This window comes from Phaenicophaeus curvirostris, chromosome 20 (assembly GCF_032191515.1).
Source record: "Phaenicophaeus curvirostris isolate KB17595 chromosome 20, BPBGC_Pcur_1.0, whole genome shotgun sequence".
Taxonomy (NCBI): domain Eukaryota; kingdom Metazoa; phylum Chordata; class Aves; order Cuculiformes; family Cuculidae; genus Phaenicophaeus; species Phaenicophaeus curvirostris.
Genome location: NC_091411.1, coordinates 6,840,832 through 6,853,772, shown reverse-complemented (window position 1 = coordinate 6,853,772; position 12,941 = coordinate 6,840,832). Strand labels below are relative to the sequence as shown.

The following is a 12,941-nucleotide window of genomic DNA, read 5'->3' as shown; positions in this document are numbered from 1 at the left end:
TTCTGAAGCCCAAAGCAAGAAGGAATCAACTTTGCCCCAGGCAGACCTCCAGGAACTTGGAAAAATCTGTCTGCAAGTCCAGCTTCCCAGAACTTCCTTTGAAAGTCTCTGACTGCAGGGTGTATGTATGCATGCATACACGTGGGGGCTGCTCCCCCCTTTGTACCTCCCTTTCCCATGTGCACGTGTTTTCTCTCTCCTGCAGCTGAGCCAGTACCCTCATTTGCGTGAAGAGATGGAGCGTATTGTTACTACTCACATCCGTGAGAGAGAAGGCAGGACCAAAGATCAGGTAGGGGCTTGGAAGAGTGGGTGGGATGGGGTGGGGGACACCTTTGAAGGGACGGTTGAGGCTAGAGGGGCTGAGCCCAGGGTTGTCTGGCTGTAGAGGGCTGATCAGATGAAAGATGTACAAGGCTCTGCCTGCCCCGACTGTTAGCAGTGTCGCTCACTAACATCTGTCTTGCTCTGTCTGTGCCCTGTTTCGCAGGTCATGCTTCTAATAGACATCGAGCTGGCTTACATGAACACAAACCACGAGGATTTCATTGGCTTTGCCAAGTAAGCATCCACGTCCTATTGCCTCCTTTTCTCTGCATGTGTTTCCTGTGGCTCTGTCATAAAGCTGTTCCAGTGAATGGGTTGCAAAGGCCCTGGTGTGGATACTGTGGTCCCAAAGTATGGTTCAGCGCTCACTATTGCTTGTTTTTCAGTGGCTCTGTATTGCAAGGTGAGGGATGCGTAGAAGGGTGAGTTAAGAGTAATTATTAGAGTTGTGTCAGGAGGAAAGAGCAGAAGCTGTGGAGGGTTAATGACCCAAGTGTGGCTCAGGTGGGAGCAAGATGATGAATAAACTTGGCTGAGAGACCAGATGGAAACAGATTGGGTCATCAAGGCTTGGAACCCAGTGGTGAGGGGCATGAATTAACTGTAGCAGCTATCTGATGGGAGCAGGAATTCAGGTGGTCATGAAGAGCCTTGGGAGTTTTGAATGTCTCTGCTGTTGTTTGCAGTGCTCAGCAGAGGAGCAGCCAGATGAGCAAGAAGAAGGCAGCTGGCAACCAGGTAGGCCAACTTCCATCTCCTTCACTGCTGCAAGAAGGGCATGTTTGCTACCTGGAAGCTACCAGGTGGACAAGTGTTGGGCTGGATGCAGCAGTGCGCTAAGTTGGGTTTTTTTTACTCGTCAAACTCTCTTTATACCTGGAGGATAGCACCTTAGTCTAACTGCAGCCAGGAAGAACCGAGTATGTAGCAACAATGGAGGGAAAGTGCTGCAGAGGGAAGCAGATGCTTGATAATCAAGATCTGGTCTTGGTTTTCTGGTAGAAATCCCTATTAGCGTTGTGTAAATCCCTTTCTGTTCAGCCCCTTCACCAGCTGTGCTAACTCTTCTGATGTAGGGGGTACAGAACAGTAGGATTTAACTCCATACTCCAACAGAGTATGGAATTGTCTTTTCTAGTTCGTTCCCAGCAGTGGTATCTACTTTCTGGAAAGGGATTTCAAGAGTTCATTGACACTTCTGAAAAGCTTTGCTGGAAATACTTAAACCCCTCTGTACAGGGGGACAAAGGGTGATTATAGCTGTGGTTGCACTGAGTAGGTATGAGAACACCCCCATGCGAGAAGACAGCAGTGGAGGGGAGGAGTTCCCTTCTTCCTTCAGGAACTCCAAGGAGCATATATACCACTAAAAAGGGGCCAAAGACATTTTCTCCCAGATTTGCTGGGGACGTGGCATGGCTATTGTCACAAGAAGATCTTGTAGAAACAAAGATTTACAAGCAGCTTCATAGAGAATGGAAGCAAATGCTTTTGCTTAGTCTTTTTATAGACATTCACTCTCTTTATAATATGTTTGACCACCTTTCCCTGCACATAAACATGCAGATGGTTTCAGTGCTGTTGGCAGGCAGGTAGGTCAGCAAGGTTGGGCAGGCCATCCATCCATTTAATGGGATCTCGGAGCAGCTCTAGGTAACCCATCCTCTGTAGCATAAATTACAGAAGAGCTGAGCATGAAACTGCACAAAGGGTGAATTCTGGATCTACCTGTCCAGCGCTTTGGTTTTCCCATTAACAGACTTCATTTTGGGATGGGGGTTGCTTTTGTTAACACCTAGAGTGAAATATTTGGTACCAGCTTCCAATTTATTTAATTTTTGAGCCTGTCTTCTCCTGCTCCAGCTTTCCTAGTAACAATCTCTCCTCTCTTTGCTCCTCTCCTGCTCTCTGCTCTGCTGCTGTTGCTATGGTTCCCCTTTGCAGGATGAGATCCTGGTGAGTAGAAGGCCACTCAGTAGGGTGTGCTAATGAACATTAATGTTGCATCTGGGAAGGCGAGAACAGTGCATAGGCAAATTATTCCCTCTGCTGCTGAATTAGGGAGAGGAGGGAAGCTGGCATGTAGACACAGGTGAAGCAGAAGTGAGGTGAAAAGGTAGTATGCTGAGGAAAAATTCAGAATTGCTGGTACACCTTGTGAGTGGGTGGAGATAAAAAGCAGTAATCCAAGGATATGTGGTTCTGTTTCGCTGCCCCCTCCTGTCCACAGAGAGAATAGGACTATCTTGAGTGTAACAATAAGCATGAGATAAAGATCCCGTGCTCCTACGTTTACCTTCCTAGAGTAAATTGACAATTCAGAGGATTGTGTACCTTTTAAGCTGCTCACACAGTGCAATCTGCTAATACGCAGTGCACTCCCATGGTTTTTCAATGCCAAGTTGTTTTCAGCAAGCACATCCATATAACAAGGTGCGCACACAACGCGTGCAGGTGGGTTTGGGTGTTAACCGTGCAGTAATACATACGAAAGCTAAGATATTTAAGCTGATGCATGCTTGCATTTGATTACTGCATGTGTGAGGCTCTAAACCAGCACTTGAAGTGGAGCTCCCTAGAGTGTAATAGCCCGAGTTCTTCACAGACTAAGCTTAAAGGAATTTATTTTGCCCTAAATTAATGACTATTGAAATACCTGGGAATGCTGCAGTCCAGGGTACTAGTTCCAGATGCACCATTTTGTTCTGTTATACTTAGTGAGTCTTTTTTTCACTAAACTCAGTTCTTTCTGGGTTGCTTGCCCTTCTTTTTTTGAACTGGTTCCCCCGCCTTGTGCTGGGTAAAGCACTCCACGTGTGCGCTGTGCCAAGTGGTGCACTGCTGTCCTGATGTTCTCTAGGCATGGCCTTTTCTGGGTGTGTTGCTGTGATCTGGTGCTTCTAGGTTGTGCCAGTGTCCAAGGCACTCTTGATGCAGTTCTTCCTGCATCTCTTTCCTCTTGGTAAAGGTTATAACATGCAGCACTGCCAAGTTCTTTCCTGTGTCCTTTTTATACCATTCCTGGCTGTTTTGAGGCAAAGACCTTCACTGGCCAGTCGAGCTGGGGGCTCTTCTGGCAGCAGCAGAGAGCACGGTGTTCCTTGTCTTTCCATACTACTCTGTGTAGGGATACCCTCTGGTCTTTCCTCTGTCGCCTAAGGCTCTAGCTCTTAGGCTTGTTGCCCTTGTTAATGCTTGCTCTTTCTACTCCCTTAGGTCATCCGAAAGGGCTGGCTCACCATCAACAACATTGGGATCATGAAGGGTGGCTCCAAGGAGTATTGGTTTGTCCTGACAGCAGAGAACCTCTCCTGGTACAAGGACGATGAGGTGAGTAGCTCAGCTCTGTGACTTGAGTCTTGGGCATCTGGTCTCGATCAGTCCTTCAGTTAACTGGGTGTTACAGATGTATCTTCTGAGCACTGTCTGCAGCTTGTGACCCAGGCTGAAACCATCATTGGGCTGGATTCCTGTGGTCCCAGCACTGCTGAATGTTTCTGAATTGATGTGAACGTAGTTTTCTTGATGCACAAGGGGTAACATCTATGCTTGAAGCCCTGGCTCAGCAGAAAGTTGACAGCAATTTCGAATGAATTTCACCTTTATTTGTCTTTTGTGGCAGCTGTGATCAAGGAGGTGGTGAGTTAATTCCAAGATTTGGACTTTGGAGTGTTTGTGGAGCAGCTGTGATGAGCTTCTTGAAGAAGTGTGGCAGAGGTGTTCATGCGTCTATCTCAGTCACAAGGAAAAAGCTGCCTCCTTTCTGAGCACAGTGACAGCAGCTGGGTACCTGAAGCTGCAGCTCTGGTCTGGCTCCTTCTGACTTTGAGTAAATTACTTAACGTTTCCAGGATTCATTTGTTAAACTGGCAAAAGTCTCTTTTTAATGTTTTTATGAAGATGGCAGTTAATGCATTATTTGTAAAGCTGTTTGAATTGTGAATGGTTGAAGTACTGCTGGTCAGAAGTACAGTGATGTGTGAAAATGACTGGGAATGTGGACCTACTCTGTAGAGTTGCTTGAAAATCTTGAATATTAGGAATTCTGGCAATGTGCTGTGGTGTATTTCTGCTTCAGTGGGAAATGATATAGGCAGACAGAATTGTCTTAGCTGAAATTATTGTTGTCAACAGTGTTGGTTCCTGTGTGAGACAAAGGTAGATAATTTTCTTTTCTGATTGCTTTGAGAAGAGAAAGAATAGTCAGATGGGTTTAGTAAGGACATGATGCAAAGGGTTAGCCCCACTCAATGTGTTGAGGGATGAAAAATGCCTGGCAGGATGTAGTCACACGTTCCAAGTTGAATGAGGTTGCTGATCACAAATGAAGTGCGTGCTCTGCCTCTTACTGCGGTTCGTGGCCCTCAGGTGTTCTGAGGCAGACAGCAGTGTGCCTGGGAGCTGCGGCGAGGGCTGGCTTCTTGTCTGGTTCATATCAGTGGGCCCGTTTAATTCTCGGCAGGTGGAAATGATGACAAATACAGCGATGAATCAGCCTCTAAATATCGCTTTCTGCATGGAGACTGCTGCTGTGCTGCTATGGATGAGCAGGCAGCAATTTCCTAATTAAAGAACCAGACGCTGAAATACCTTTTGCTAAATCAGTGCATCTCTGCTGTAAGACCCTTTCCCGTTGTGTTCAGAGTTGCTTGGGGAGGCTTCACTTTCCCCTAGGTTGCATGTACAGGTCGAGTGGTATAAACATGGAGTGTTTTAATCAAAGCCAGCTGCTACATCTGTATTGCAGAGATGATGAGAACTCCCTGTTCTTCCCTGGGGAGTGGGAGGGAGGGTGGGCAGGCTGCAGTGGGGTTGTGTAAACTGTTTAGAGATTCCAGTTGCCCAGGAATGGGGATTAGACCTCCCTTTCCTTCTGTGGGAGGGCAGCCTTGGGGGTTGATGGCAACTGGAGGTCTGCAGTTTCCCTTCTGCATAGCAAGAGGTAGAGCTGCCTAATGAAAACAGCTCCTTGCCAGCCTCAGTCCCTAAACGCAGGAGAACCCATGCTGGTGAGGTCTGAGAAAGGAGCCTTTGTCTTTGACTGAGTGGGAGCAGGGGGAAAGGGAAGCATGTTTTTATTTGCTTCTTCCCCAAGCTCAACTCCTTGATGCCTGGCTGTTGGGAGGGAGAAAGGAAACAATGTCCACCTGGACTTTGTAGTTGAGTCACAGAATCACCAGGTTGGAAAAGACCTCTTGGATCATCGAGTCCCACCGTTCCTATCTGTCACTAAACCATGTCCCAGCACTGAGCCCTGGGGACACCACTTGTGACCGACCTCCAGCTGGAGTTAACTCCAGCCAAAAGTTGGTCGGTTTGAGTGTCAGCTTGGAGAGATGTGAGCATGGGGATTCCCATCCTAAACCTCAGTCCTGCATGGAGTTGAGTCCATCCCAAGGAGGTGTCTGCAGTGCATGATCCTCTGTCAAGCAGGGTTGTCTTTGTCGGTCTGTCCCAGAGCTCTCCTCCACCGGTTCAGGAGGATTTGGGTCCTACGGCTCCTGGAATGTTCTCATGTGTTTTCAAAGGCTGCACAACATGTTTTTTCTTCACTTAAGCTGTGGGAGAAAAGGGAAGGCTCTGTCTGTCCCACCCTGCAGTTCTGTGGGCTCTCTTGTCCCAGTTCCCCTGTGCTCTGGCAGCTTTCCAGAGGGAAGGAGGAAGGAGCCGAATCCATCTTGTGTGGATGGAAGTGCTGGTGGCAGAGCTGTGAGGGGTGATGGGGGACGGAGCTGGGTGAGAAAGTGTGTGATGGGGTGAGGGTGAAGGTTCGGCTCACGCTTCTGGAGCTGGAAGGAGCGGGGGCTCAGCCTCTCCTTGCCCTGTTTTGCAAGCCGGGACCCGGAGTCTGCGGATTGAAGACATCTGGACCCCATTAGTGACATACCAGTCTTTCCGCAGCGCTGGCTTGTTTTTCCTCTGTCTCTGAAGAAAGAACTAAAACTCAAAGTGTCTTAAAGGGCCCAGAGTTACATGTTAACAGGGATATATGGCTGTTGATGCTCTAAAGGGGCCTGAAGGAGTGTGGTGGGGAATGGGAGGGGAAGGAAAGAGCACGCCAGGCGGGGGTGGAAAGTTGGCTCCCCACTCTGCCTTGCTGCCAAGAGCATGTGTGTGTGCTCCTGGGCTCTCTGTTTTTCTTCCTGTCTCCTTTCAATGAGTCAAACGCTGGCCCCATGGAGAGCGGCCCCACAGAAGCTGGCCTCCCAAGACCTGGAGACCCTCCTGAGGAACCTACACCTCCTGAAACCTGTGGGATTATACCACAGGCCAGCGGTGGGAGGGAAGAGTAGGGAGGATCCTGCTCTGGCTGCTTGAAATATAGAGGGAGATTTCGTTGCTTGGAGAGGCCATGGAGTCACCACACTGGTGAGCTGCTCAGCAAGCCCCACAGTGGACACAATACAAGAACGTGATCTGAACGGTCCTTCCTGAATCCCTTATGGAGTGCACAGTGCCCGCTTCTCTGCAGGGCGTTCCCGACAGCTAGAAAAAAGGTCTGTGAGGTGGCCCAGAGCTGCTGGCGATGGGGACCTTGCAGTAAGACGCAATGAGCACCGTGTCCAGTGGTGCCTCTTAGCCAAGCGGGAGAGGAGCCCTGAGCTCTCACCTCCGCGAGGGCACCTGTCGCTGCTGAAGTGACTGTGCCACTCTGTGCCCAAGTGTTTGTGCAGCTGGGTAGATGGATACATCTGCTGTTTGCTTTGGGAGTTGATGTGAATGTACAGTACAGATGGGACCTTCCGTCCTTGCTCAGGTAAAACATGTACTAGAAAGTTGGGGCTTCTAATAGCAGGTGTCTGCCTGAGAAGAATACAGAACACAAGCCTTCTTTGCTTGTGTTAAAGTGTTGGTGTGTTGCGTGCAACGTCAGTGCGTTTGAGCCCTATATGTGTACAAGAGGGGTAGACACAGTGTTAGGTGCTTTCAGGTGTGGAGGAGATGCTTCCATATTCTCCGTGCATCACCTGGAGTACTGCGTTCAGCTCTGGGACTCCCAGCATAATGAGGACATGGAGCTGGGGGCCACAAAGATGATCTGAGGGCCAGAGCACCTCTCCTGTGAAGACAAGCTGAGAGGGATGGGCTTGCTCAACCTTGAAGAGGAGGTTCTGAGGAAACCTTATGGCAGCCTTCCAGTACCTAAAGGCCTTCAGAAAAGCTGGGGAGGGACATTTTACAAGGGCTTGTAGTGACAGGACAAGGAGTAATGGCTTCAAAATGATGGAGGGAAGACTTAGGTTGGATATTAGGAAGAAATTCTTTGCTATGAGGGTGGTGAGGCACTGACACAGGTTGCCCAGAGAAGCTGTGGATGACCCATCCCTGGAAGTATTCCAGGCAAAGCTGGATGGGGCTTTGAGCAATGTGGTCTAGGGAAAATTGTGTTGGAACCGGATGGGCTTTAAGGTCCCTTCCAATCAAAAATGTTCTAGGAATCTGCAGATTCCTGCTGCTGTTGTCATCGGTTGTTCTTGAGCTCTTTCTCTGTCTTCATGCCTTCTTTTTCTTGAAGCACCAAGGTTTTCTCCGCTGTCCTGAGGAAGATGTGACCTTATAGCCAGTCAGTAAATAATTGCTTGTTCTCTACCTGTCAGTGTCTTGTACCTAATTCTAGTTTAAAGAGAAATACAATCATCAATACTGAGACTCTTCCCTGCTGCACTCCCCCGCGCTCCCCCTTGGCCATGTCCCCAACAGTCCATGTCCTTGAGGCCCAGCTCAGCTGGTAGAAATCATTTTGGTTTTGCTCTGATGCCCACGAGTCACCAAATTTGCTGTGCCAGCCTTTTGCATCCAGCTTGTTTAAAGACTGTAGGAGCAGGTCTGCTTGGAGGTTCTTCCTTTCCTGCTCTCACACTGCTCTTGGATGCTCTCTGGAACAGGTTCCTTCTCTTTACATCATTTGTGGAGCTTTCACTCACTCATCTGTTTTCACAAGTGCATGTTTTCTCATGGATAATAGCTTAGTCTTAATCAATCCTCATTTATGCTTTCACTCACTGTTTCTCTTCTTTCTTTTCCAGACAAACATCAAAGCAAACACAACTTCTAGAGCATCCAAACCTCCAATTTTCAATCCTTTGTGGCTTTTTCTTTATATTAATGAACAGCATGCTTTACGATGTGAAATCCCCTTTCTCCAGTCACCTTTCTGTGCTTGATCCTGCCTTCTCAGGTAGCAAAGCACAGGGCAGTCGTAACTCTGCCAGGCCTGTGTGTCTCTGCATTTTATAGCAAAGTTGAGCATGTGAAACAGAAGCCAGCCATCCTGAACACAGCTGCCCCTGGGACCAGTGTGTGAAGCTGAAAGAAATAAGAAGGGGATATGAGATGCAGGAGGAATAAGAGGGTTGTGAGTAGGCTGATGAGCAGGCAGGTAAAAGCGATCACGAAGCGTGGCTCTGAAGGGTGGTATCCTCCCGAACTGAGGGATGAGTGAACGTCGCATGCAGCTGTCCCCGCAGCCCACCCTCTCCAAGCATGTCCCTGTGCAGCACTGGCAGTGAGTGGTGTATCCCAGCACAGCCTAACCAATGTGCAGACTACTGTACAATCTCGTAGTCCTGAACAGGTAGTCTGAACACTGGGCAGACGGAGTGGAGCCTCTGCGATCTGCTCTCCGGCTATCAGCAGCTCATTAGTCCTTTCCCCTCCCTGCTTTTGGGATGGGATTTTTTGGGGGCAGAGATGAGGTGAAAGAAAGTCCAAGTCCTGATTGAAAAAACATCCTCGTCTGGCAGCTGGGAAGAACAAAACGTTGCTCTCTGCATGTTTCCAATTTGGAGGCAGCTTCCAAGCTCCTTCCTCTTCCAGTGCTGGTGTCAGGCTGGTAGCTGGTTTTCCACCTGGATGCTGCTGCACCTTTTTAGAAAGAGAAACAAAAAAAAATCAATTACTGCTGTTTGAGGAGGAAACGCTGTGAAGTTTTGGCTGTCACCTGGGTGTGCAGAACCTGTTGCTTCATTCAACTCCTCTTCTTCCTCGTGGAGCTGTGTGGAAGGGTTCCCAGGCCCCACGCACCCTCATCTCCTTCAGCCCAGTTCTGTCCTGTAGTTCAGCCCTTTACCTGGGGTCGGAGCAAAGCTCAAACAGGACCAGCCTTTGCTTCCAAGTCCTCAAAAGGGTCCTTTGACCCACCTTGGCCAGTTGCCTTTGCAGCTCACCTCCGGCTACTGCAGGAGCAATCCGCATCCCCTCTTTTTCTCCCCCCACTATGTCTGGCATTGCTGAACCTCCCTCCCTCTTCTGGTTTTTGCTCCCTCCCTTCTTGCTTCTCTTCTGTCCTTCTGCCTCAATTGACGTGGCAGTGGAAAGCTAACTAGACTCGAGGGAGGAGCTTGCTGGCTGCTGGGAAGGCCGGAGGTTGGCAGGAAGCAAGCTGACGGATGGGGTTGCGCGGGGGAAAGGAAGGTTCCCTACCCCACATGGGAACTTGAGGAATGCCGTCGCTTTCTGTGGCGCTTGGCTCCCCTGTAACGATTCCAGATGCTAGTCCGAGCCTACGCGCTTTGCTCCCTCTCTCCCTAGCGCTGCAGGGATAAGGAGGGCTTTACGTACACCGCAAGCTCCCTTCCAGGATCTTCTCCGTGCGCGCTGGTGGGCAGTTAAGAGTTGTAGCCGAAAGTGTGGACACCCGGATCTCCCGCTTTGGCTCGAACCGTGCCCTGGGGAAGGGGAACCAACGCTCTCCTTGGCCCAGAGGTCTATGACACCTTGCACGTGTTGCACTTTGCCTCGTCAAAGCAAGTCAGATCCTCACTGTGGGTTCATCTCTGCTCTGACACCAACCAAAACAGAGGGTGGAAGAAGTGCCTGCTTGTCCTTTGTGAAGGCTGGTGGGCATGGCTGTGGCTTTAGGAGTCGCAGCAGGGGAGTTTTCCCTCTTGAGGCACTTGGTTTCTGCCTGTGCTTTCTCATACACCCTCTGACGGCTTCCTAGGGTTGCGCTGAGCTGCAGGTTTAAATCTGTGTGTTATTTCAGCTGATGTAAATAAAAAATCTTCTCTTTTCTGCAGGTGAGTTGATTACCATGGCTGTGCTTGCTAAGCCAACGGTAATGGTGTGATTAATCACATGAGTTCAGGCCTAGTGTCTGCAGAGCTTTTGGACTAAATCAGCTTAAAATCTTAGGGTGTGTTGTTTAAGTTAAACCACCACAGCTTTCTGGTGTAAACAAGCCATTACAGCTGCTTTGCAGCTTGGAGCAGCGATCGCAGCGCCCAGTAAATGATGCTGAGGGTAAAAATGAAGTAACGCAGGTGGGCTGTGTTTTGGAAAGATGGTCTCGAGATGCACGCGTGTTGTGGAATGATCAGGGTCTCCTGGAAGAATCACAGCTCAGACTTTCAGCTCTTCTAATGTGCATTTTCTTTGCAAAGGCAAGAAGTGGAAAGCAGTTTCTAACTTCTTGTTTGGGGAAGTGGGGGGGGTGATTCAGCTTAAAATGCTCAGCTAGCTTGCTTTCAAATGCTCCAGACTGTTTTCAGAGACTTCTTCCTAATAATATTGTAGTGTGCATGTATTCATGCAGATTTTTTATCAAACAGGATGTTAATGGCTTTTCATTTGAGGAGAGTCTTTTATTACAGGAGTTCCCAAGATGTTGTGCATGTGTTTAGCACAAACGGTTTAACAGAAGCTGCAGTCATCTCTGGGGCAGGTTTGTTTACCCTTAGCACTTTGTATCTTACAAGAAGGAAAGGAGACTAAGAGGCTTAAGTAAGATGAAATTCTCCTAATTTTGCACAGCCACTGATTAAAACAAAGGCAGAACTCTTGTTCCTGTATCCACAGACCCTTGTCTCTGTGCAAAAGGTGGTGTTTGTTGTAACAGCGACAAAGAAACCTTTAATTAGTTTATTTGTGCTCCAAATGCAAACTGAAACCTAATAATTCTGCCAATTACTTTCTTGTACTGTGAGTGCCAATTTCCAACCTTAGGGAGCCCACACATGCATCTGTCAGCTTCCTTTCACATGTATCCAAGAGCAGGAAAACTTCCCTGGCTGTTGATGCGCTCCAGTTGAGTGGATGAAATGCTTTGAGTCAGGCTGGCTTGCTGCCTGCTGAGTTTTGTGAACTTCTTGTAGGTTGTTACCTACAGGATAGCCACGAATAACTCAGATGATTGTGTAAACCATTGCTGTCTCTGGCCAAAACTAATATGTAGAGTTTAGCCACCAGAAGGAGGAGGTGTGTAGCCACAATAAGGATACTGCAGCATCAGGCTGCAACTGCAGCATCCCTTTCTGACTTCAACTATTGTGCTTCACACCTGACAATTGGAATGGCTCGTGGATCCTGGTCTCCTTCCTGGCCACGTGTATTTTCTTTCTTTGGTAGATGCAAAGTACAGAGCCATATGGCTGGCTCTGCTCTGCGCTGGGGGCGGGGGAGTAATCCTCTGGCACTTACCCTGCCTGTGCAAGTAGCTTGCAGTCATCTTTCTGCAGTTCTCCATGCAAGCGGTGTGACTCCCGTTGGGAGCAGCAGCCCAGATTGGGGGTAGCTAGACCTGTGCCTACAACATTCCCTAGCCCAAACTGAGCCTATGTTGTGTTTTGTACAGCCAGTCTGAGTGTTTCTGCCCTTCACTCCCTCTCCTTGGCCTCACGGCTCTACAGATCAACTCACAGCCAGCAGGCACATTTTACATAATGTAAACTCTCTCTCAGCAGAGTATAGACTCAATCTTTTTTTTTCCTATAGACGGAGGGAGATATTTTATGAGCAGCATAAGCCTCTTGGGATCAGACTGGCGGCTATGTAGTATTTCACAAACCACTTTCCCATTTCTACGTGTGCTGGCTCTTCCTTCTCTTTCCCTTGCCCCCCGAGTCTGGAAAGCTAACGAGAGAAGCCCTTTTCCCCTCTTGGCCAGGATGCTGTTCAGCCGTAGCACATACTGCCAGATTGCTAACATATGGGCAGAGGGCTCAGCCAAAGTTTTGAGAGGCTCAGCCCTTGGCAGCTCATTCCACGCTTTCCTGTCTCTGCATTCAGGAAATGAAGTCAGAGTGTTGATATAAAACAGGCTGGGTTGAAAACTGAGAAGCTGGAAGGACTGAAGTGGGGGACTGGGAGGGGGAGGTGTGAGGAGATGGGGAGCAGCAGGGGCTCGTTCCGGTGGGCTTTGCCCTGCAGCATGTGTGGGTCAGGGGATTCTTGCCTTGCGTGGTGTCTTCCATTTGATTGCTCTTGCTGCCTCAGGACTGATATTTTATGCTGGCAGACAGATACAGACGTCTTTCCTCTGGCATATGGGAATATCAGTACGCAGAGGTGGCGTCTTGATCACGCGGCAGCATTTATGCAAGAGCTTGGAAGGGGTGAAAGTCAAAACTCTGTTGAAGAGCATGTATTTCCATATCTGGGACATGGGATTCCCTTACCTTTTGACTTTTTTTCTTGGAGAATGACTCTGTTGCTAAATATCTACGGAACGTTGTGTGTTTCTAATACAGAATGATTTTTTTCCTCAGGCAGCTTGAACATCAGTTATTTTTTTTACTAGCCTAGGGACTGTGGTGTGGATGCAGGGAGCTCCAGTTAAGCGAGACTGTGGTGGGGATGGTCTGTCCTGCCTAGGGACTTGGCAGTTGGTGTGCTTT

General features: G+C 48.8%; 1 protein-coding gene across 19 annotated transcripts in view; it reads left to right on the top strand.

Moving 5' to 3' along the window:
• Positions 1–12,941, top strand: part of DNM1 (dynamin 1) — a 67,557-nt gene that overhangs the window by 39,571 nt on the left and 15,045 nt on the right. For 16 of the 19 annotated variants that reach the window (XR_011338885.1, XR_011338886.1, XR_011338884.1 and 13 more), the window contains exons 11-15: positions 206–292; positions 491–561; positions 1,014–1,065; positions 2,272–2,283; positions 3,544–3,657. Coding sequence is in view for 13 of the 19 variants with exons in the window: in XM_069873633.1 (XP_069729734.1) it covers positions 206–292; positions 491–561; positions 1,014–1,065; positions 2,272–2,283; positions 3,544–3,657 (336 nt within the window). In the remaining 6 variants the exon portion in view is untranslated. The remainder of the gene's footprint in view (positions 1–205; positions 293–490; positions 562–1,013; positions 1,066–2,271; positions 2,284–3,543; positions 3,658–12,941) is intronic. The other 3 variants (XM_069873634.1, XM_069873635.1, XM_069873632.1) reach the window with 1 other exon arrangement.